Source organism: Miniopterus natalensis, chromosome 7, assembly GCF_054644295.1.
Source record: "Miniopterus natalensis isolate mMinNat1 chromosome 7, mMinNat1.hap1, whole genome shotgun sequence".
Lineage (NCBI taxonomy): Eukaryota > Metazoa > Chordata > Mammalia > Chiroptera > Miniopteridae > Miniopterus > Miniopterus natalensis.
Genome location: NC_142087.1, coordinates 43,265,936 through 43,290,445, shown reverse-complemented (window position 1 = coordinate 43,290,445; position 24,510 = coordinate 43,265,936). Strand labels below are relative to the sequence as shown.

The following is a 24,510-nucleotide window of genomic DNA, read 5'->3' as shown; positions in this document are numbered from 1 at the left end:
AAGGTTGAGAAATCCTCTTCTTTTTATTTAACCTTCATTAAAGGAGATTTACCTGCTTCCCTGGTTAATGTGTTCCATTGTCACAGAAAATTCTTAATACCAGATTTATTCTTCATTTGGTATTTATTCTTTATTTGGTATTTCTTCTTTATTTGGTATTTATTTATATTTTCCATGTTTTGAGAAGAAAATTTAAATGGATAAAATATGCAGGAGAAATAAGTTATTCAGAAATTTTTTTTCTCATATACATACCCTTTAAAGTTGTTTGGGAGAAATTATAGAAATTATTTGGAGAGAGCTGTTACAAAGTTAACAGGGGCTTATTGAATGCCTTAGGGATAGTAAGTGTTTCTGTTAAACAAAAATTTTAACTTTAAAAAGACTGAATGTTTTTTAAAAAGAAAGGGTTTATTGGGCCATTGCTAGCAAAAAAAGACCAGTATTGGGGTATGGAGTCTAAACCACCAGCAGCATCACTAAGTAGAAAAGACAAACATGTCCTTTGTGGGTTTTTTATACATCAAGTAGGGAAGAGAAAGATGTAAGCTGTTCTAAAAGAATTTATATTAGCTATAGACAAAGGTATGGGAGACTAGTACTGGGATGGTCCAGCAGAGTCTGTAAAGCTCATGTGTAAGCAGGAAGCAGAGACTCCTGGGGTTCTACTTCACCTGGCTATTCTATCTTTTTAGATAGTCTCAGAATTAGCCACCTGGAAGTTAGTTTAGTAATTCCAACATACATTAAGGAGTGTGAGTAGTCTTTTGTTGGTTTTTGCCTTGCATTTGTTACCTGATGAGCCCCTTTATGTCTCTTCCTTTTTAGTTTAGAATATCTCAGAATTTTTGTCTCGTCATTTCACGACTGCCTCTTTTAGCTTTATATGTAAAGTGTTCCCTGATGACTGTCAGGGCAGAAAAGGTATTAAATGAAAGAAGGATGCCTTTCTCTATAGCTGCTTTGCTCCTTCGTTCTTCATCTCTGTGCCCCATTTACGAGACTTAGAAGTATACACAATAATCACTGCTACTGCATGAACACTGTCAGGAACTAAGGCCTGTGGAGAGAGGTCAGTACAATTCCTCCTCTAGCAAGAGATAACCAGAGCTGTGATCCACTTTTCAAAGTTGCCTGAAAAGTATGGATACCCCCAGTCTGCAGTTTGGAAGGAAATCCCAGGTGGATAGGCTGCTTTTTCATGAGTTTGCAGAAAATCTTTTTCTTTCTCCTCACAAGTTCTATTCTCTTCTCAGTGGCAGTCACATGGTGATATCTTGCCCCAGAAGCCGTTTTTATCCTTATGTGGGGCTTGCACTCTAAAAGTGGTTCTTTTCTGAATGACTAGGATCTTCAAGGTTCAAGGTCACAATTAACTTTAGCCCCAATTCCAGTGTAACTTAGGTGCTTATGCAAGTAAATACAAGTGGTTAACTTAGATTTTTATTTATGTTCAGTCTTTTTGACCATTTTTCCCCCCTCCACAGCTCTCTCCCTCCCTGTCTTGCCATTTTTTTTAGCGAGAAAAGATTAAGGACTAATTGACTCTGTGCTAACTTTTCTGCATGTTTTTAGAGTATATTTAAGATCTTTCTTTGACTAGTCAATAAAACATATTTCTAGCTTTTTCTCAAAATGGATTCCTGAGATTTTTAAACATTTTTTTTTCAGTTGGGCCTAGTAAAATTCTTTATATGACCTTTCAGATGCAAGAAAGAATTCCTTTACAGAAACATATCCTGAATATCACATTGAAATCTAAGCCCCTGAGAAGAGAGTCAAGAGATGTTGAATGTTTTGTAAGGCAGTCAGCTCATCGGTGCTTAGAACCTATGCAATAACCAGCAGCACCCTGAAAGAAGGGAATTAGAACCTTAAATGGCCTTGGTTGATTGGATAAGTAAACAGTCAAAAACAAAATGAATTTTAATCAACATGAATGTAGATGAAATCAAAGAGAACCTGTGCAGGCACAAGTCAGGATTTTGTTTCAGGGTGTTTCAAAATACATATCTGGGATTATCTGAAAGTTTAATGAGAGTTAAGTATTTTAAATGCAGAATGACTTTTTAAAGCTAGCAAGGCTTTAATGGCAGCATTGTTACTAGTAGCTGTCTTTGTGTATTTAACATGAGCCAACACTACTCTAAGCCCTTTACATGTGACCATTGACCCAGGACAGCCAAACAGGATTATAGAAAACACAGGTAGGTAGTCTTTCCTCCCATTAGTCAACTGAACACCCAGCAGTAGCACAGTGGGTCCCCATCCTACCAGCTCAGGTGCCAGGCTCCTTTCAGTTCCACCTGTGGTAATGTTTTCACCTCAGGTAAAATTCCAGTATTGGTGTTTGCTGAACCCTAAGGGAACAAGAGCTATTTCTTAAGATAGAAATAGATATTTATTAATGTTACAAATGGAATAGGTAGAGGACTTTTTAAAATTTGAACCAAAAACAATTAAATTTGACTTGTATTTAGAATTGTTTTAATAACATTTATTGGAGGCATACACATATGCATGGAAGAAGCTGTAAAAATTCTGCTTTGGGTAGGAAAATTTAACCTCACTTCAATATACAGTTTTCTGATTTGAACCCAAATATTGAATTTAGAGAACTGGAAATATATTTTCATACTTTTAGATGAAATTGTCAAGCATTCTCATGTCTTTGGAACAGATTTTTTAAAATATTTTCATGCTCTAAAACAGCTCTGGTAAGATGATTTTGATAATATATTGTGAGCAAGAATCATGTAAAAATAACAAAATTTTTTCTGGTTTTTAGATGTGTGGTTTTTAACAACAGAGGAATGGCGGGGGAGAACCTCTTGGTAAGTAAATTTAAATTAATAGCTTAATTTTTAAAAGAATCATTTCTAGTTTTATAATGAAAAGCATATTTCTTTTTGTTTAGGATAAGTCATATAAACAATACAAGCTCACTGTGGAAAAGTACAGATAAGCAAAAAAAACAAAAAAAAAGGAAAATTGTAAGATCCATAATTATACAACCAGGGGAATCCCCTTAGTCTATGTTCATTCAGATCCTATATTTAAATGACAAGTATGTAATTTAACATTTTATTTTAAAACTTAACTTTTGTACTTACTGTATTTTAACATCAATAGGTATTTATCTACATCATTTTTAATGCAAAACATATTTCCTTTAAAAATTAATTAGTACACAACAAATTAACCAGCACAGTGATACTTTTTTTTACTTAAGAAATTTACATTTTCATGAAGTGGAATGACTATGTTATATGCCTATTTGCCCAAAATTTACATAGAGAAAATATTATTTTAAATCAGCTTTTTTCTCTAACCCCTAAAGTTTTTTTGTTCTGATAATACAAGTTCTTGCATCTCCTAGAAAATCATCACTCTATCTGATGTTAAACCTGTGAGTTGGAATGAGAAATATTACACTCACTGAATTTTTCTGAAAGCTTTTCAGCTATTAGTCCCTTACCACTTCAACAGGTCAAAGGCAATTCTATCAGAAATGAAAGAAACTTTTTTTTGAGTCATTGATAGAGAATGTTAAGACTATAAATTAGTCATCCTGAAGATAAAAAAATATAATTGTGTCACTAATGCCAGTACTTTATGAGAAGGAGGAGGAGCTTTTTCTCTTAACCTTAAAGTGACTTGGAGGGAATGAAGATCATATGATTTTAAAAGCTGTAAAGTGTTTATGGTCTTACTCAAGTACCTCATAATAAATAATTTGATGTGAAGGTTCACATTTCCTTATTTATCCAGCCTTTTAGGAATCTTGTAGATAGATGGTAGGTACTCTGAAGGGAAAGATTTGAATTTGCCATTGTGGCCCTGGACCAAGCAAATTGCTTTTTGTTTGTTTGTTTGTAAAAGCACAGCACTCTTTATTTATTTTTTAAATCCTTACCCTACGACACGTTCATTGATTTTCAGAGAGAGGGGAAGGGAGAGAGAAAGAGATAGAGGCAGAGAGAGACAGAAACATCAGTGTGAGAAAGAAACATCCATTGGTTGCCTCCCCTAAGCTCCCGACCAGGAATCGAACCGGAAACCTAAGGATGTGCCCTGACTGGAATTGAACCCGAGACCTTCAGTGTACAGGACGACATTTCCAACCAACTAAGTCACACCAACCAGGGTGTAAATTGTTTTTGAGTAGCTCCTGTCTGCTGTGTGTCTTTCTAGGTGTTTCAAAGATACAAAGATGGGAAGACATGGTCTGAGGCTGTCAAGGAAATAATGTGCTACAAAGTAAACTCCATTAGGTCCCACAAAGTGAGGGACAGAGATCTGTTCATTCAGCAGAGCCGTGCTGTGTGCCTGTTAAATCAGGCACTGTAGGGTGAGGAGTGTACATATTATTCGACACAACCCCATGCCTTAGCAGCTTTAACTTTAGTTACAAGAGAGAGTCAGACACATAAAAATATGCACAATACAGTGCTAAGTGTAACTGTGAGAAGATTTTTTAAGAGCATAAAGAGATGGAGTAACTAAACTGCCTGGGGGAGGTGAGAGAACATTGTAGTGGAGGTAAATATGAGTTGGATCTTGAAGGCTATGATATTGTACCAGGAAAGGGGATAGAGGAGCCTTCTCAGCATAAAGAGCAAGGTATTAAAGAGCATAGAACAGCAAATACTTAACCTGTGGAAGGATAATGGTGGTGATAATTTTATCTAATGTTTATCGAGTCCTTAGAATATATTAGTTATGTCTTTTTGCACTTAATATTCAGCAAGAGAAACAACCCATTGATTTAGGTTAACATGGTCACCACCACCCCCATTTTCCAGAAGAAGAAAATGAGACAAATATGTTAAGAACTTGCCCTAGCCAAGAAATTCAGAGCCAGGATTCAGACCCAGGTAGTCTGACTATGTGCTTGTGTTCTTGACCGTTACGCTATACTCCCTCTCATTATTCAGGAAGTTGTGGGAATTCTTCTAAAAGGGGTAGGACCAGATTTTGAAGAGTCATGTGTAGTATCCCCAGGAACCTAGTATCAAACCATAGACAGTTAAAGAAACATGTTTTAGCTTTATTGAGGTATAATTGACATATGAAATAATTTGATCATGGTCATGTTTTAGAGAACTTCAAGCAGTGTGTAGAAAAGAGATGGAGGGGTAGAGGTCTGGAGGCTGGGAGGCCATTAAAAAAACAAAACAGTTATTATAGACCTACCCAGAGTTTGAAAGCAGAGGTAGGAGGCAGAAAGAGGAGAGAGCAAAAATGAGGGGTATTTATTCATGGAGTAGAAAGATTATGTGGGAGTCAAGGTTAACATTTCTAGCTTGGCAAACTGGTAAAAGGCACTGATATTTGCTGAAATAGGAAATTTAGGAGAATTTATGAGATTCTGGTATAATAAAAATAAATTCAGTTTTAGATGTTTAGAGTGGTTTTAGAACATCCAGGTGGAAATTTCTAGTAAACGGTTGGATATACTAGCCTGGCGCTCAAGAGAAGTGTACAGGCTACAGAAACAAATTGTCAGTGTGCAAGTGGAATTGGAACTCAGGGGAAAGGTCAGATAGCATCTTAGAGCACAATAAACAGGAAGGAGGAAGCTTGAAAAGCCTTTTACCCTCAACATTTAGATTTAATTGGAAATTTATTTTGAAAGAACACAGCAACCCAGTAACTTTTAGACATAAAATGTAATTGTATTCTTTCAAAAGAATAGTTTATTGATTTTTAGAGAGAGAGGAAGGGAGAAGAGAGAGAAACATCAATGTGAGAGCATAACATCAATTGGCTGCCTCCTGGGGATCGAGCCCAAAACCTGGGCATGTGCCCTAGACCCGGAATCAAACCTGCAACCTCCTGGTGCACAGGATGACGCCCAACCAACTGAGCCACACCAGCCAGAGCAATTGGATTTTTGAAAAATCTCCATAAATGCTTTGAGTTCTTACAAAGAGATGGTATATAGATAAACTTTTTTTTATTGTTTTAAAGAATTCACTGAGTTCTAAGTGAGGGGATAAGAGTTCCTTTGATTCTTATACAGTGCACAGGGTTGAGCTCTGATGAACTAGTACTCCCAGCAAAAATCTGTATCAAAGAGGCTAATGTGATCTAATTTAAGAAAGAAAAGGCCCTAGCCAGTTTGGCTCAGTGGCCGGCGGGCTGAAGGATCCCAGGTTCTATTCCAGCCAAGGGTATGTACCTCGGTTGCAGGCTTGATCCCTGGCCCTAGTCGATGCATGAGCAGGAGGCAACCAATCGATGTGTCTCTCTCACATCAATGTTTCTTTCTCTCCCTCTCTCTCTCCCCCTCCTTCCACTCCGTCTAAAAAGCAATGAAAAAAATATCCTCGGTGAGGATTAAAAAAAAAAAAAAAAAAGTAAGAATTTAAAATGAGAAAAATGTAATTGTAATTATATCCTTTTAGAAAAACTGCTTTAAAGAAATTTAAGGGAATTAACTAATTATAATTTAATATATACTTCTTATACCCTAATGGATCGGATTACATTATTGATCATTAGAGCTAGCTTTGATATTTAGGTCCCTTGATAACCCTTCTTCCTTCTGCCTTAAAGCTATGAACAATTACTGTTTCAGACCAGAGGAACCCTATGTTTACTTATACCTTACCTTGTTCCAGAAAGGGTTCAATGTAGCTCAGACTCGGAGTAAATAAGACCTTACCTTAGGCATAAAAAAGAACAAAAGATGAATCAGCAAAGATCAAACAGGAAGGAACTGCCTCTAACTGAAATGAACCCAAAAGAGCTAGAAAGGGTGAAATAAAATTTAGAGTAAGCACTTCTCCTAGGAGTGGAAGAAATGCAAAAATAAAAGGTTTGCTGAAATATGTTGGTGATATGCTTAGAATTTTTAGGGATTACTATGGCTCCTGCGAAGCAGTCAAGTAGAAATTTTTCACCACCATATTGTCTTCGTTTCCAATTAGTCATTGCCGCATTGAGGAAAAGTCAAAAGCTTTGCTCACTTGGAAATGAGAAGCCTACACTTTGGTTCCCCTGGGGCTGTTAGCTGTAGGAGACATAGTTCTTATCTCAATAGACTGATCTTTACATATTCCTGCAGGGTTCTTGGAGTCCTTGGAGTAGTTGGTACCTTTTCTTGCACTCTGCAGATTGTTTTTCAAGGATAGGAATCCAGAAAGCTCTCCACAAACTCCCTAATATTAATGATTACCTCATGAACTGTCATGTTTCCAGCTTACTTTAAGAATGATAATTTACAAAGAACTCAGCCAAAGTTGAGTTTGTTGAAAGCTACATAGGGTTCCTTCCTTTTGGTTATAAGGTGACACAGACTTCTGTGTCCCTAGGCCCAGCAAGAAAACCCTCCTTGCTACTTTGCAAAATAATCTGGCAGCAGGCAGATCCCAGACTTACTGGGGGGAAATCACTGTCTAAGTTACATAAATGTCTAAACACTGTGCTATATACCTGAAACTAATATAATATTGAATGTTAACTATAATTGAAAAACAAATTTTAATTAAAAAATAAAATAGTCTGGCAGTTTCTCAAAAAGTTAAACATTGAGTTACTGTATTACACAGTAATTCCAATCTTAGGTATATGTTGAAGAGAAATGAAAATGTATGTTCATACAATAACTTGTATACACATATTTATAGCAGCATTATTCATATTAACCAAAAGGTAGAAAGAACTGAGATGCCTATCAATGGACAAATGGGTAAATAAAATATTGCATGTCCATATATGGAGTATTATTCAGCATTAAAAAGGGATGAAGTACTGATACATGATACAACATGGGTGAACCTGGAAAACATTATGCTAAGTGAAGGAAGCCAGTCACAAAAGATCACATGTTGTATGATTCCAATTGTATGAAATGTTAAGAATAGGAACATCTATCCATACTGAAAAAAGTAGATTAGTGGCTGCCTGAGGCTAGGGAAGGGATGGTGACTGTTAATGGGAGGGATTTTCTTTTGGGGGTGATGGAAGTATCCTAAAATTGTAGTTGAGGTTGAAGAACTCTAAATATACTAAAAACCATGACTTGTACATTTTAAATGGGTGACTTTTCTGGTATCTGAACCATGTCTCATGAAGCTGTTTTAAGAAAATGCTGCTTCAGGCACTTTCCAATTGCAGTGAGAGCTGGTTCAGCAGGTAAGGGAGGGCCAACAGGGGGAGCAGGTGCTTGGAAGATACTTTAACGTGGTGCTGCTCCAAGTGTGGTTTGTGGACCCCCTTCCTCTTCTCAAACTATCTGATACCAGTCCCTGACAAGAGGAGGGGCTGCAGTTAGAATATAAATGAACTTCAGTTCCAAGCACACTGTTTCAGCGAGTTTATTATTGTTCTTTTTCATAGCAATACTCTCTTGTGAGAGAAGCCTGCTCATTTACATTGTGGCAGCAGCGCCTGATGTCATCTTGGACTGGTGCTTTGAATAGCTCTGCTTCAGAGATCCTCTAGTCCTAAAATCTAACTTTATATATGAGGATGCCTCTGTAGAAGTAGAGTGTCAGGCCTGAGGTTATAAAGCTGATCTGTGGTCTTAGGACAGGAACCAAACTGTCCAGTAGAATGTCTACCTTTGAGCCCTGGTTTTAAGTCAAATCAGGGTGAAAATCTCAGAGTAGAAATAAAAAGGGATTTCAGATCATGGATGGTTAATTAAGGACTCAGATCTAGAGAAATCTGCTCTTGTTTTCCTCTGAGCTTTTCCATCTTAGCTTTTTCATGGAAACTAATGGGGTGGGAGGGATGTAGAGTTCTTTCCTCTCATGAGCCTTGTTTTCTGAAGGAGGCATTCAGAAAGTATTAAGGAACCCCCCTTATGGTCAGAGGGAGGAGGAGCATATAGGGCAGGGCCAGCCAGAGAACAATTCAGTTGTCAGACTAGTACCATCAAGTACTCCCTTTCTCACACCCAAAACCTTCCTGCTGAACACTATTGTGTCCCACCCAAGCCTGCCCTTTCCTAAATGCTCCCCAAATGACCTCTCTCTCCTCCCTCCAGCCCCCTCAGAACCACCCAGGAAGGTAGAGCTCAGTCAGATGCGGGTATGAATGCACTGACTCCTTAATACTTTCTCCTAACATTGATAGGTCCAGTTCAGTAATATCAACTGTTGTAAGTGGTGGGTACACAAAGAATTTTACAATTCTCTATATTTAAACAATTTTTAAATAAAAGAAAAAGAATGTTTAACTAAATAATTAAAGTACTGTAGGAATAAGAATAGCAATACTTTAATAGCTAGCTACCACTTACTGAATGTTTAACATGTGCCAGGTGATCCTATATGTATGAGATGTTTGGCAGTATACCAGGTCCTTGAGTAACATCATTTCGTTAAACGTTTTGTTGTAACGTTGATGAGATGCGATGCCGTAGGAACTTAACTCTTATTTATGTTAATTAGCCTATGGTAAAATTGCTCCTTTTGCTTAAAGTTGCAGAACCCATTGATGACGTTAAACCTTGCTGACCAGTCACGAGTATACTCATGTTTCCGTGTCCTAACATTGCTGACCAGTCATTAGATAACTCATATCTGCACTTACATTAAGTAATTTTAAGGACTGAAAGCAATGTGGAGTTTTAAAAGAGCGGAAAAGTAGCTGGCTGCACGGCAAGTTCTGGCTTGAAATAGCCGGTCAGCAAGGTGTTAAGTGAGCACTTACTATCCTTTCCTATGCAAGGAATCCCTGTAGAACTAGTTTTCCCTCTTTCCAGGTCTCTAGGTAGGTTTTATCATTCTTGTTATTGCAGCCTCTTGAAATGAACCTCTTGGCTCATTTCTTACCCTGCTTCTTCTTCTTTTCTTTTTTTTTGTTATCCTTACCCGAGGATATTTTTCCCATTGATTTTTTTTTTTTTTAGAGAGAGAGTGGAAACGGGGGTGGTTAGAGGGAGCAAGAGAGAGAGAGATACATCAGTGTGAGAGAGACACATTGATTGATTGCTTCCCACACATGCCCCACCAGGGCCAGGGATCAAACCTGCAATTCAGGTACGTGCCCTTGACCTGAATCGAACCTGAGAGCCTCTGGTGCATGGACCGACACTCTACCCATTGAGCCATGCCAGCCAGGGCGCACCCTGCTTCTTTATTCTCTTCAAGCACTTGGTTCTCAACCTTGGCTGCACGTTAGAAACTTCTGGGAAGCTTTGAAAAAATACTGATCCCTGGACCCCCTCCCCAGAAATTCTGATTCATTTGGTCTGGGGGAAGTCAAGGTGTCTGTAATTTGTCCTAACAGTCTCCCTTGAGCCTAATGCATAGCCAGGGTGGTGGGTAGTCTTGGATGTGGCACCCTCCCTTAGAACCCTGTCCTGGTGAGCCACCTCTGGGCCCAAACCCAGCCAGGGCAGAACATGAGATTTGATTCTTAGGATCCTGGACCAAGGATAACTCCTCTCTTCCTAGTTGACCTGCTCTAAGCCACTAACAAAACTGTGCTATGTTGGTGTAACTGCAGCATGAGTGCACAAAAAGTTCACCAGTTCGATTCCTGGTCAGGGCACAAACCCTGAAAAGCAATGGAAAAAATATCCTGAAGTGATGATTAAAAAAAACCACAAAAATAAAAAACAAAAATAAAATCAATAAAAACATATTTTTTTTAAAAAAGGCATAATTAGTCTTGCTGTAAAGGATTTTTCCTTTGGGGTGTGGATGGGGGTGTCTATATCCACGTAGGAATCTAAGAGTTTGTTTAAGCAATATCTTATCACATATTTGAGTACAGATATTTAAATATTTGAAAGAGGAAAACTATAAAATGAAATATTCTAAACACCTGGTGATTATTAGACCTTATGATAACATAAATGTGTAAATTAAATGATTTTTTAAAAGACATTTAAGTGCCTTTTTCAGTTGTCATTTTACTGGACAGAAAACTAAAATCCTAGCTGGCCTGGGTCAATATTGAATATGTAGCAACCCCTACAATGAGAGAAGGGTTCTGGGTTATGACTTCTATGCAGATTAGCAAGCGAATCTCCTCCCAATATAGCTAGGGATAGCCAGGCTACCTGACTGACAGGGTGAATTTAAATTTGTTTTTAGACCAAAAAAAAAAAAAAATTTAATGAAACTTGCATTTTAAAACAAATGACTTCTAAAAATTCTCTTTCAGGTTAGGGAGCTTGTCTACTTTTTGGAAGTTGGTTAAGAGGATAAATTTATGCCCTGGCTAAATTGGTTAGTGTCCTAATTTGCCAAAGTTGCAGGTTTGATCCCAGGTCAGGGTATATACAGGAATCAACCAATGAATGCAGAAATAAGTGGAACAACAAATCGATGTCTCTCCCTCTCTCTTAAAAATTAAAAAAAATAAATTAAATAATACCCATAGATAAAGATAAAATATATGCTTTATTCTTTTCCCATCTATTTTGTATGACTAATTAAGAATTAATTTTATTTCATTATTCTCTGCAATGCTTTTTTTAAAAACTAACCTCTAATAGCCATTAAAGAAATTACAGTTGTTTCTCTCTAATCATAGTTGCAGTCAAACAATTTGAATAATCTTGGTTTGTACTTATTGTCAAATTATTCTAACTTATAAAATACTTATGCCAAACATCTGCTGGAAAGTTATCTATTTTTTAGATTTTCTGCATTTTTCCAGATTTTCTCTTTTCATCTCTCTAAAAGGAACTTTTACCACGCAGCTGAATCCTGCCAGGCCTTCCTTTACCCTTTTCCTGATTAGGTGTGTCTCTGTTCTGGAAGCGTGGGAAAAGACAGGAATTACTGCAACAGGATAGTGGCTGTTTGCATTAGTAGCCTTGGCAACTGAGAATTAACTTTTTTTTTTTTTAATCCTCACCTGTGGATATTTTTTCCGTTGCTTTTCAGAGAAAGTAGAAGGGAAAGAGGGAGGGGGAGAGAGAGAGAAACATCAACGTGAGAGACACACATCAACTGGTTGCCTCCCACCTGCGCCCCAACCAGGGGTGGAGAGTGAACCTGCAACCCAGGTACGTGCCCTTGACCCGGAATTGAACCTGTGAACCTTCGGTGCAAGGGCCGATGTTCTAACCACCTTGCCACACTGGCCAGGGACTACCTAACAATTTTTTTGTCTAAAAAGCTACTAGTTTGATTTTCGGAGCTGAAGACAATTTCTGCCAGGCCTACCAATTCAGTGTCGTTCCCCCATAAGTGTCTTTGCTGTGTGTCCTGGATGAACCCTTTCTTTAATGGGACTCAAGTCCTGTGAAGAAAGAAGGCATATGATGTGCCCTGTTGGAGCCCATCAAGTAGCAAGAGGTGGTGTGATATGACCACATAGTTTTGCACATCAGAACTTACTCATCAGGTGTTCTCATTTTTAGTCCCATGTGTTTCAGTTCAATTCAACACGTATTTATTGACTGTCAGGGATAGATAGAGGTAAAATAGTAATAGAGAGAGACTCACAGAAATAGTAAGGCAAGGAGCAGGCTGGCCAGGACAGTTGGGGGTAGAATTGGGAAAAGCTGTGGGGTCCTGGAGACCAGGAGCCAAGTCTTACCTTTTGCCTGATCCTTATTCAAGGCATGATTTCAACAGGAAGAGCTGACAGTGAAGGACACTTGGCAGATGAAGTTCCTATATGTGAGGTTACCAGATATTAATTTGTTTACTAAATACCTCACGAAATCCCAGTGCTTTATAAGAATTAGTTTATTTAATACAAACATATAACCCAGGCTCTGCTCCTTTGTGACCTTTGCCAAATTACTTAACCTTGCTGAGCCTCAATTTATCCTGGCTAAATAAGGAACCAGGTGCTATCTATGGTCCTTCCTGGCATTAAGATTTTCTGATCCTAATAATTTTTCATAGACCGTTTTTCTTGTACCCTAACTCTGTTGTGTGGTCATGTGTATGTGTGCGTGTGTGTGTGTATGTGTATGTGTATGTGTACATGCATACATACAGGTGCACACATACTTCGCTTAAAACCTCCATAACAAGAGTACATTTTGGTGACTTGTTCATAAATAATTCAGAAATGTTAAGGCTATGCAGTATTTTATTTCCGATGACATAGTGTTCTCTCCTTAACCATGCCCCAGGCTCTCAGTACTTCACATTTTCATGTTTCTCCATCTCTCCTCATCCTCTAAGTACTCATCTGAGCTCCTCACCCCATCAGGTCCTCCTTCCTTCCCACACATTCCTCTTTGCCCCCCTTTCTCTTCTTCCCGCTCCCTTACTGCCCGGCCGGCAGGCTGTCTTGGAGATCTCGATAGGTTACAGACTGACCCATCTTGTTTTTGGATTGCCACACAATACTCCTAGAATCCTCAGAGCAAGAAGACATGTTTTTTAACACCCCTTCTATCCTTAATTTCTTTAAATGAGCTTGATGTATCCCCCTACCTAGACTGTTTCTCAACTAGAAAATCAGAGGGCTTTTATGCCTTTAGGAGTTCTTTCCAGCTCAGATTCTACTTAGATATCTAATACTCAGATTAAGGAGTGTAGGTGTGTGCGTGGGGAGGGGGGACTTTGGGTGACATTTATGCATTGTTTGTCTATGTAAATCTGATTTTTTTTAATGTCATCGAGAATTTAGGTACAAAGGGTATGATTAAAATAAAATTGTTCTCATGTAAAAATAAAAATAAATAAACCTATGCAGTGTGAAGAGACTCACATGGAATAAAAATGCCAAGTGAGGATGATTTTTTTTTAACTTGAATTCTTATGACAAATTCTGCGGTCACTAGGAATGAGCATGGTAGTAGATATTGTCCTATTTAGATTTTACATTGAATTTGTGTCACTCAAATGCATTTAGTCACAAAGTATTTTTAAAGTATCTCAGCTTAGTCAGCTGTTCAGGTGTTACAGGAGTTATTTAACTTCTCTAAACTCAGTTTCCTATTTATAAAGTAAATATAATAGGATCTCCCTCGTGGTTTTGCCATTGTAAATGCTGTCAGGTTAACATTTATTTTTTAGAGAGTTCCATATTTGTAGATCTCAAAAAGGTGACAGTAGCCTATAATATAATAGGTAGTGTTTTTAGTCTCGATTTTAATTGGATCATTGAAAATTGTAATTTTCTTAGACTACTCATTAGTGATTGAATAGTGGATGACATACCTTCTTATTGTGATCATGGTTTATTGTAATCATGGTGGTGCAGATACCTAGTCTCAGTATTATTTTTTTTTTGGTCTCAGTACTTTTATTAGAGTAATGTTACCAGATTCCTCTCCTTGTTGTTAAATTTTATCTCACATAAACTTTATCCATACACACATTTGCACATATTCTATGGACAGGATTGCCCTTTCTTCCCACATCTCAAATAATGCATCTGTGAAGCCTTTCTATGAGAAACAGAGCCTTCATTGATGAAGTTCACATGAAAACCATTTGTTTAAATGCATTATGTATTGAAGCATAATCAGCTTTACATATTTTACCATGTTAAGTGTCTGTTTCAGTGTGGTGCAGCTGGGGCTATATGTGTATATTATTGTAAAAGAAAATGTTTAATTAATAGATCAGACTGGATACTGCTTTATCTAGAGTGAAGGCAGTGCCAGAAAACCACACTCCTTCATTGGTAGACAGTACACAAGGATAGAGAAAACAGTTCTCCAGTTAGAAATGAGCCACAAATTAAAATTTTTGTAGCATTACTGGAAAGCCTTTTTTGTTTGTCTGTTTGTTTTTAAATAAAGAATTACATTGTCAGGCATAAGGTTTTATTTGTTTTTTTCTATAAAAATGTGTAAACCTCCACTTTTTCTTCTAAATTGACTCTGTTCTTGTTTAGTCAGAGACACATCTGAGTAGGGTACTGTGTGTCTACTGTTTGATTTAAGGTATTTGTATTGGTCTTGCCCATTTCTGTTAAGCCCTCCTTGCACGATCAGAGTCTTTTTGTTAGTGCCGACTTGCACAGCATTGACTTTAAATAACATATATTCTCTACTAAACTGGGGAAGGGAGAATTGATTCTTCTCTTATTATTTTGTTGTTGTTGTTCATACAGTAAAATGGTTTTTACTAATGGGAATGCTCAATGAAAATTAGTTTTTTCATGTACTGCAAGATAGGCAAATTATAAAATTTTATTATTCGTAGTATGTGCAAAAAGGTTATTTCCCCATATTTATGACTTCTTGCTCTTTTTTACATTTCTGCATTATACACATCATGAACCTCACAATTTTAAATTTTGTGCTTTACCTGTCACTGCTTACAGACACCAAGGACTTACTGCTGCGCTAACACTGAAGATCTGGAGACAGTTATTCACCATGTACACGGCCTGTACCCTTCTGCTCCTTTCCTGGCAGCAGGGGTTTCAATGGGAGGGTAAGGTTTTTCCTTTCTAATTCGTCTGAGAGAAGTGCTCTTACCAACCACCTCTTTCAGAGAAGACCATTAGCTACAGACATTTAAAAATAAATCTTGGATAATTTTTTATCATATTTAACCACCTGAGGTTGAATGAATGAAGGAATTAGTTCAGGTGAATTTTAATATCTTCCTTGACTACTGGTCTCTGCAGTGAAAGGATACAAGTATCTCCTTGGGAACTGGGGCTATTAGGAGCATGAAGGCTCATCTGAACCCCATGAAGTTGATGTCCATCACTCAGGGGCTGCCAAGTTCACCCTCAGATTCCCTGATCTATTCCCGGCTGGATCTGCAACTGTGTTCTCCTGGACCACTCAGGAAGTTGAATTTGTAGCATGACTTTTATCACTCCAGTGGTAGAAATAATCACTTACTGCTCTCTTCAACTGAAGAGGCCTTCAAACCTTTTTCCTTGGGTGGTGGTTTTGTTCGTTTGGTTGGTTGGTTTGGTTTGCTTGCTGGGCACATGGACCTATCCTGGGATGCTCTCCTAGAAATGGTAAAATTTTGTTGTTAACTCTCTATTCCAGCTGATATTTTAACCATATGAGTATTATTATCACTTGTACTGCTTGCAATTACTTTGGGGATTTTTGGAACTTTTAAGCCATTCGTGTATTTAGGGTCATTTCTACTAGTAATGTTTATATTTTTTTGTTCTAGTGATAACAAACTTAATAAAATCCAAAATTTTTATTATCTGGCATTCTAGATTCCCTAAACCATTGCCCAAAGCTATTCTTTAAAATCAACGAACACATAAGATATAAAATACTTTTTCTTAATTTTTAATTGACTTATCTCTCATTTTAATTTTCAGATTGTCTTAAGAGCATATTTATTTGAAAATGAACAGCTTTTACAAATGATAGACTCTGAAAAATATGCTTTAACCACCTTTTTAGATTCTGATAAGCATAACCTAAGAGGAAAAGAACATGTTTCTTACATTAGCATGGAAGGTCTGACTTGACCTACTAAAGGAAGAAATCTGAATCAAGGCAAAAAACCCAGGCAGAATCTCTGAATTGTGCTTAATGGGCAGTTTTTCACTTTTGTTTCTTTTGCCCCATAATGTGAACCTAAAAGGACAGGATGCCAGCTGAACTTTTTTTCCCTTAATCTTATAAATTCCTGACTTTTTAAAGGCCAGACATTACATAAACAGGCCCAGATTCTCTATTCAGAAGCTCCTGGGAAATGCCTATTCATGTCACATTGAAACCTCAGTGCCTGAAAGCAGAATTTGACCAATAGTCTTTGAGCTGGTTGAATATTAATGTCTTGTAAATTGTTCGTAGGAAGCACCCTTTCTAGTTGCCTAGCACTGACAAGCGTTTCCAAGTCAGTTTACCACTTGGGAATGTGTTTTACGGCGTGACACTTTTTTTTTCCTTTGGAGCACAGTAGACAAAAGCGCATATCCAAGATCCTTATTCCCAGTGCCTGCCCCCTTAACCCCCAGACTGGAGTAATCCCCAAACCTGTGATGCCTGCAGTCAAGTAGGGGCTTTGAACCAGAACTGAGTCTAGCTAAGGAACCCATGCTGCTCTAGAGCCAGATTGCAGTCTCCCAATGAATTGGTAAACTATTTGAATATGAAATTCAAATTTCAATGTCCATATAAAATGTTTTATTGGAACATGGCCATGTCCATTTATTTATGTATTGTCTACGGCTGCTTTCGAACTACAATTGAGGAATTAAGTAGTTGCAACAGAGATTATACAGCCCCCCCCCCCCCCAAACCCAGAACATTTACTATGTAGCCCTTTATAGGGAAAGTTTGCCTGAAACACCCCTCACATACTAAATTAAACATGCAACTGGACGCTGGGGTGCAGGGATTTGCAAAATTTTAATAAATCCCCAATATCATTTTGAAAAAAAGAAAAAAAAAAAACACTCTGACAATGGAGTTCTCTCATGTTTTACTTCATAGAAAGATGCACATATAAGCAATAACTATATGCTTTGTCCCACTCACAATACAGTCAACTGCAGGATAAACAAGTATATAAATGTAAGGGAAGAAGGAAGATGCTGTACTTGCGTGCTTTTCCGAGATAAAGTGCTTAAATACTGGTTTATATTTTTCTTCTCCACAGTTTGCAAAGTCCATAGTTAGAAATGGGTTGTCTTGAGAGATGTAACAAATTCATCACTGAGTTTCCTGTTTCTCATTTTATTTATTTTTAAAATTTATCTTTATTGTTGAAAGAATTTCAGATGTCCCCTTTCCCCCCTCCATTGACCATCTCCACCCCCCTACCCCTTTTCTCCTCATTTTAGAATGCTGCTTTTAAATTACCTGGGCAAAATTGGGCCAAAAACTCCTTTGAAGGCAGCTGCAACTTTTTCAGTTGGTTGGAATACCTTTGCTTGTTCGGAGTCATTGGAGAAACCACTGAACTGGCTGCTTTTTAATTATTATTTGACAACTTGCCTCCAGTCTTCAGTTAATAAGTGAGTCATCTTAAAACCTGGTATCTCCAAAATTTTTGGATTACATACCCCAACAATAAAAATTTTTTAAAGCACAACACTGTTAATATATGTATATTTATGTTACATTACATGCATTTATAACTGTACCAAATATTTATGATGTTAGAAAAATATAGAAAAGTAAGAAAATATTAAGTATAAACTAAAAACATAGATAAAAGTTTTAATGTTTTCTTTCTGTACCGCAATGGATTATCTTGTACAGCCCCTAGGGTATGGGCCCCCACTTTGAAGATCATTGTTCTGTTACTGTTCTAAATTATTCTAAAAGGCTGAAAACATTAGAATCAAGTGTGTTGAGTAATAATACAACCTATTTCCCTGGATTTTCTACTTGTTGCTAATATTATCAGTACCTAATTCTCTCCTGGGTAGTAAGTAATGTCTGTATTAAGTGTTTTCAGTGCTGAATAATAGGTCCATTAACTATGTACTGTACTTACAAGTGTAGTATGTGTTAGAGGCTTAGAAGAATGCAGTTCACTTGGATATTCCCAGTCCCCCCAGTTCTTAACATTATCAAAATACTGTCTTTGCATTATTTTTTCTGGAACTGTTTGTGTATCTTCTAACAGCCAAATGGTATGGTAGCAAAGTACATAGATATGTCTCTTTTTGGATTGGGTTTTTTTTTTTTTACTGTTACCGTTCATTTTTAAGTGAATTGATAAAATATAAACTCTAAATAAAAGCCAGTTAATTTGTACATGACTTATTGAAAATAATAGTTACCCAAAAGTTGATATTAAGCATTGGATTCAACTTAGCCTATTTGTTAAATTAAGGATGTTGATTATAAAATATTGCTAAGAATACTAAAGGATCATCAATTACTGTTGGTCACTGGAATGAGATACAGTAGCAAGAAAAGTGAAGAGAGTGATTTAAATTAAAATATGGGTTATACAACAAAAATGACTGACATTTAAAAAATAAGTATATAAAAATATATATTCTAATTTTCAGTAAAGCAGTTTTAAAAATAATATCTTCAGGTAGTTATCCAATTGAAAGCTTCTGGCTTAAATAAGGCCTTTTTGGCCAAATTGGTTTGATAGCAGTGGTGTGTAGGTCTGATTTGTTATGAAACAACCCTTACGTTTATTATTATAGAACGGGTTCATTCTTTCTCAATTAAGAAAAAAGTACTTTAAAAAAATGTCTTTGGGACAAATATCAATGTACTCCTGCTATGCCTGATTAAATAAATATTTACTGAGTACCAACTTGGTGCCCTGTGCTAGGCTTAGTTATATATTATTATATATTTTAGGTATGTTTGAGATGGGAATGACCTTACTTTTTTCCTTTTGAAATTCTTTTGTTCCAGGCACCGGCATATGTTTATAAAACAAATTGACATGGATCATGTCATGAAGGTAGAGGAAAAAGTGTAAGTAATACTTTATTTTCTTTTTTGATCCCAAGAACAGTTATAATCTGTCTCTGTTTTACAGGCTAAATCCATCAGAGAATTTGATAAGCGATTCACTTCAGTCATGTTTGGATACCGAACAATTGATGATTATTACACTGATGCCAGTCCAAATCGTAGACTGAAATCAGTAGGGATTCCAGTGTTGTGTCTGAATTCTGTGGATGATGTTTTTTCACCCAGTCATGGTAAAATTAACATCTTTATGTACATTTTGACATGAGTTAACTGTTTTAAAATATTGTTCTTTTTAATAAAAAAAAAACAGTAATAAGAAATAAAATGTCAGTCTTATAATGTCTCCCACTGTGATAAAGAAAAAAGAGTTAGATATTCATAATTTAGTATCTAAATGTATCAGATCACTTTAAATGTTGTCATAGATCCTTATCTAGTCCACTGTAAGAACAAATTGTGACTCAATATTTTGATTGTTCTTGTTTTTATACCTTTCCTTCTTATCAAATATACTATTCTTTGGACAATGTATATTACAGTATCTTTGCCTCATAAGTACATTGTCATCACTTGCATTTTCTTCCTGAGTTTCCTTCCTACACAGAAGGCTTTGGAATATTTCTCCCCTTTTAACCTGAAAGAGAACTTGAGACTTTATAACATGGTGCCTTTGACTATCTTAATGAGTATAGCACATCAGACTCTAAAGTCATATTTGAAGGAAACAGTCTTTGTTTTTTCTCTTGATACTGTATAAAAGAAAATTATGCCCAAATTAACTTCCTTACTCTCTTAATTCAAGAAATATGGAATTTGGTAATAAAAATATATATGCATTTGTTCATACATTGAAGCAATAGAAGATTATTAGAAGTAATCATACTATCTTAAGAATCAGTAGACTTGACCTCTAATTTTTTTCAATGAAATTTCTCAAAGCTTTTTAGAAAACTTTTTCTCCCTATTTTCCCCCTAAATACTTTAAAAACATTTCCTCCAACTACTTCATTAAAAAAATTATTTTGACTACAAACATAACACATATGTATTGTCAGATTTTCAGAAAATTATGTAAGTATGTAAAAAAAAATCACCTATCATCTTTCTTTGTGATTCATGCTTAATCACAGATAACATTGGATGACTGGAAGGAACTTTTGGCCTTTGACCACAAATCAGAAAATGAAACTGTAAACTTTAATATCAGTTGAATTACATAGTGATTGTTTAGCCTATCCATTAAATTAAGAAAGTCTGATATTTATCCATCTATTTTTATATTTCACCAACCCTTCTACCAACAAAAATTTCCCAACATTTAACCTGTCCCACTTGGTTCAAATTTAAATTATTTCCTGTTCTTTCCCAAGCCCGTAAAATAGTCTTGCAACACTGAAATAGTGGGCGATTGTCTCCTTCCTGAAAGGGAAGGCAGCCAGCATCTTTCACATGACTCAATGTGGACAGCCTTTTGTTCTTCTGATATGACTGTAACTTTCTATGTTAGAAATTCCTGAGTGTATTGAGAGTGTAAAATTGGGGCTCTTAATTCCAGGCAAATGAAGTACTCTAAATCTAAGCCTTAATGTAAGGTGAAAAGGAAAAGCAAAAATAGGATGAGTCATTTCCCCTGCCCTTGCCCTTAAGCTCTCACACCTAACGCCAGGATAGATGTTCATTTTTAGGTGTGGCTGGCTAAGAATGTGAGTTCAGGGCCCCTTTTAGACAAGAACTTGACCTGCTAGGCTTTGATTTAGGGAGTATTATGAGGGGTCAAATTTAGACCCCTCATAATCTAACCAGGCAATCGCTCTGTCTTGGAAGGGGCTCAGTTCTCCTTCTAAGTGTCAGCTTCTTTTCCTTTGTTAGAAGGGCATGGGGTGGGGAGATGTGACCTTTGGTTAGCTCATTTACCTCTAAGACTCTGCCCAAGATGTAACAGTGTAATTATGATGATGTTATCTTAAATAGGGAGATAAGATTTAGCATATCTGAATCAAAACACTTCATGCTCAGTTGGTATCCATTATAGATCTTAAATCAAAACATTTTCACTGCTTGAACTCTAAGCATGGCAGAGGTGGGGTTATAGGGGAGTGAAGAACAGCTTTAATTCATATCCTTTAAAATTTTCACTCAGGATAGATTTCTGTAGAGCATATAAAAAGACTCATATTACTGGTGAATTATTTACATACAGCAACTATATTTTCAAAGTAAAGTTACTCTTTTTCCTGACTATAAGTAGAAATTCAGAGAAGGAATATAAAGAAAAAATAATCACCAATGTTTTTAACCACCAAAAAATAATCACTGTTACCACTTACGAGTAGTATTCTATTCTTTTTTGCTACCTATATATGTTTTTACTATATAAATCATATGCACAATTTTGAATCCTTGATACAGCCACCATTTGGCCCCAGGAACCTAACTTTATATAAAGTTAACCAATGTCATACATAATGAATTTATAATTCTTACAAAGGTAATAAGATTAGTTGTTTTTCTTTCCTGGTGTAATACCTAAGTGGGAATCTTGTAGCCTAATGTAAGTATTTACCATTCCTTGAAATACCTTACTTTAACTTCTCATAACAAGATTGGGCCCATTCTTAGACTGAGTCTTTCAAAAATGATGGTCCAATACATAATCATAAACAGAAATTGTTATAAGAATATTCCCTGGCCGGTGTGGCTCAGTTGGTTGAGCTTCGTCCCATGCACAGAAGGGTTGATTCCTGGTCAGGGCGCATACCCAGGTTTCAGGTTTCATTTCTGGCCGGGGTGCGTGAAGGAGGCAACCAAACAATTGTTTCTTTCTCCCTCTCCCTTCCTCTCTCTCTCTAAAAAATCAAAAAAATATATTTTAAAAATGAATATAGATGGTAAATATAAATTAGTCACACTTATTAGCCATAGTCATTACAAATATTTATTTGTTTAATGTTGTTTTGTTTATAATGATTGGAAATAATAAAGATATACATTATTCCTTATTATCCAATAATTGGTAATAATTATATTTTTTCTCTCTTCTTTCCTCTCTTACCCCCCCTTTTCCCCCACAAGCTATTCCAATAGAAACTGCTAAGCAAAATCCTAATGTTGCTTTGGTCCTTACTTCTCATGGAGGCCACATTGGTTTTCTGGAGGGTATCTGGCCAAGACAGTCTACTTATATGGATCGAGTCTTCAAGCAGTTTGTGCAGGCCATGGTTGAGCACGGACATGAACTCTCTAACATGTAGTTCTTCAGGTGCGTTTGTCTGAACCACCATAGGAAGCAGCTCAGCTTCGTGCGCACAAATCTTAACTACTATATATAAAGCAAATAAGCCAGCAGGTGGTGAAGAGGTCCAGAATGACATGCAAAAACTACTTTTGGGTGGAAAAAAAAACTTTGTAGCAAGAAATAAAATGTAGATTTAGATTGTAATTTATGTAGATTTGATTTTTACTATGCCTTACCAAGTATGACCTTAAATAAAGTAGTACAAACATGGATTGCACTTAACCAAAACTATTGTGTAAAAATATTTTAATTACTCAGGGTTTTAATTTAGGCTAGTATTTTTATTAGATTACTCATTTTACGTGATTTAATGGTACTTTAATAACTATTAAGAGATTTTGGTTATTTGAATGTAAGTTATAAGTGGGCACATTCCTAAGGGTATTTATACCTAATGATGATAACATGAAAACTGAAGTGAGATAAAATACAATATGCTAAATATTTTATGTATCCTGACTTTAAAAGGCAAATGCAGCAATGTTAGATTGACTTCTATACATGCTCTTTTACTCTGATAATATTAAATTAAGGCCAATTTATGTTTTATAATGATTATAGTTTACATGCTTATTTTTAAAATAGTATATATGCATACATATATATCATTATATTAAAATAAATTCTTCTATTTTAAATTGTTTCTTTGTGAGTTTTTGTGGGGGTTTTTTAAGACTCACTCGAGGACATGTTTATTGATTTTAGAGAGAGGGGAAGAGAGAGAGAAACATGGAAGTATGAGAAACATCGATCGGTTGCCTCCCATACACACCCTGACAAGGGACCGAACCTGAAACCTAGGTATGTGCGGTGACCAGGAATCAAACCTGCAACCTTTCAGCGTACAGAACAATGTCCTAACCAACTGAGCCACCCGGCCAGGGCTCTTTGTGAGTTTTTATCTACAAAAAGTAATCCCTAGCCCTGGCCAGTGTGGCTCAGTGGGTAGAGCGGCTGTCTGCCCATGCACCGAAGGGTCATGGGTTTGATTCTCAGTCAAGGACACATACCTAGGTGGGGTTTGCTCCCCGCCCCTGGTCGGAGCGTGTGCAGGAGGCAACCAGTTGATGTCTCTCTCGCATCAATATTTCCCTTTTTCTTTCTGTCTCTCGCTCTCCCCCTCCTTCCTCCCTTCCACTCTCTGAAAAGCAATGGAAAGATATCTTCATGTGAGGATTAACACACACACACAGGCAAAGTAATCCCTAGAAAGCAATTTATGATAAATTCATGACTTGTATTAATAAGAAATATTAGAATTGTTTTATTCACTATTTCCAGAATATTGGGCTCACACCATGCATACCAATTAAAAATACTTCCAGCTTAGCCTGGCCAAGTGTGGCTCAGTGGTTGAGCATCAACCTAGGATCCAGGAGATCGAGGTTCAATTCCTGGTCAGGGCAATTGCAGGGTTGGGGGCTCGATCCCCAGTCGGGGGCTTGCGGCAGGCAGCCAATCAATGACTCTCTCATCATTGATGTTTCTATTGCTCTCTTTCCCTCTCCCTTCCTCTCTCTGAAATCAATAAAGATATATATATATATTTTAAAATTATAGGTTCAATGAAATCCCAATTAAAATCCAAATTGAATTTCTTTAGAAAAAAATCAAAGCAATTCTCAAAGTCATCTACAAGAAGAAACAGAAAAAATAATCAAAAGCATTTGACTGAGATCTAACCTATGACCCTTCCATATGCTGGCCAATGCTCTAACCACTGAGCTGGCTCAAAAGATTTTTTAGAAGAGCGCGAGCGCAACACGCCCTGAGCGGGAGAGCGGGTCCCCGCATCCGCGGTGCTGTCCCCACAGCGCCTCCGAGCCCCGCGGGCAGGTGGCTGGGCCGCGAAGGCATCACCAATACCAAGGAAAGTGCTGTACTATATTTAGAGACGCTTCTGCCTTTATCGTGATAAAATCCATTCGCTGTGACAGGTGTTGGC

General features: G+C 36.8%; 1 protein-coding gene across 2 annotated transcripts in view; it reads left to right on the top strand.

Annotated features, from left to right (window-relative positions):
- Positions 1-23,203, top strand: part of ABHD3 (abhydrolase domain containing 3, phospholipase) — a 35,025-nt gene extending 11,822 nt beyond the window's left edge. Inside the window, exons 4-9 of one of the 2 annotated variants that reach the window (XR_001603088.2) lie at positions 2,789-2,834; positions 15,211-15,323; positions 17,662-17,835; positions 19,208-19,270; positions 19,335-19,500; positions 22,343-22,431. Coding sequence is in view for 1 of the 2 variants with exons in the window: in XM_016211511.2 (XP_016066997.2) it covers positions 2,789-2,834; positions 15,211-15,323; positions 17,662-17,835; positions 19,208-19,256; positions 19,335-19,500; positions 22,343-22,521 (727 nt within the window). In the remaining variant the exon portion in view is untranslated. Of the gene's footprint in view, positions 1-2,788; positions 2,835-15,210; positions 15,324-17,661; positions 17,836-19,207; positions 19,271-19,334; positions 19,501-22,342 lie in introns of both variants that reach the window. The other variant, XM_016211511.2, reaches the window with a different exon arrangement.
- Positions 23,204-24,510: the final 1,307 nt, after the last annotated feature.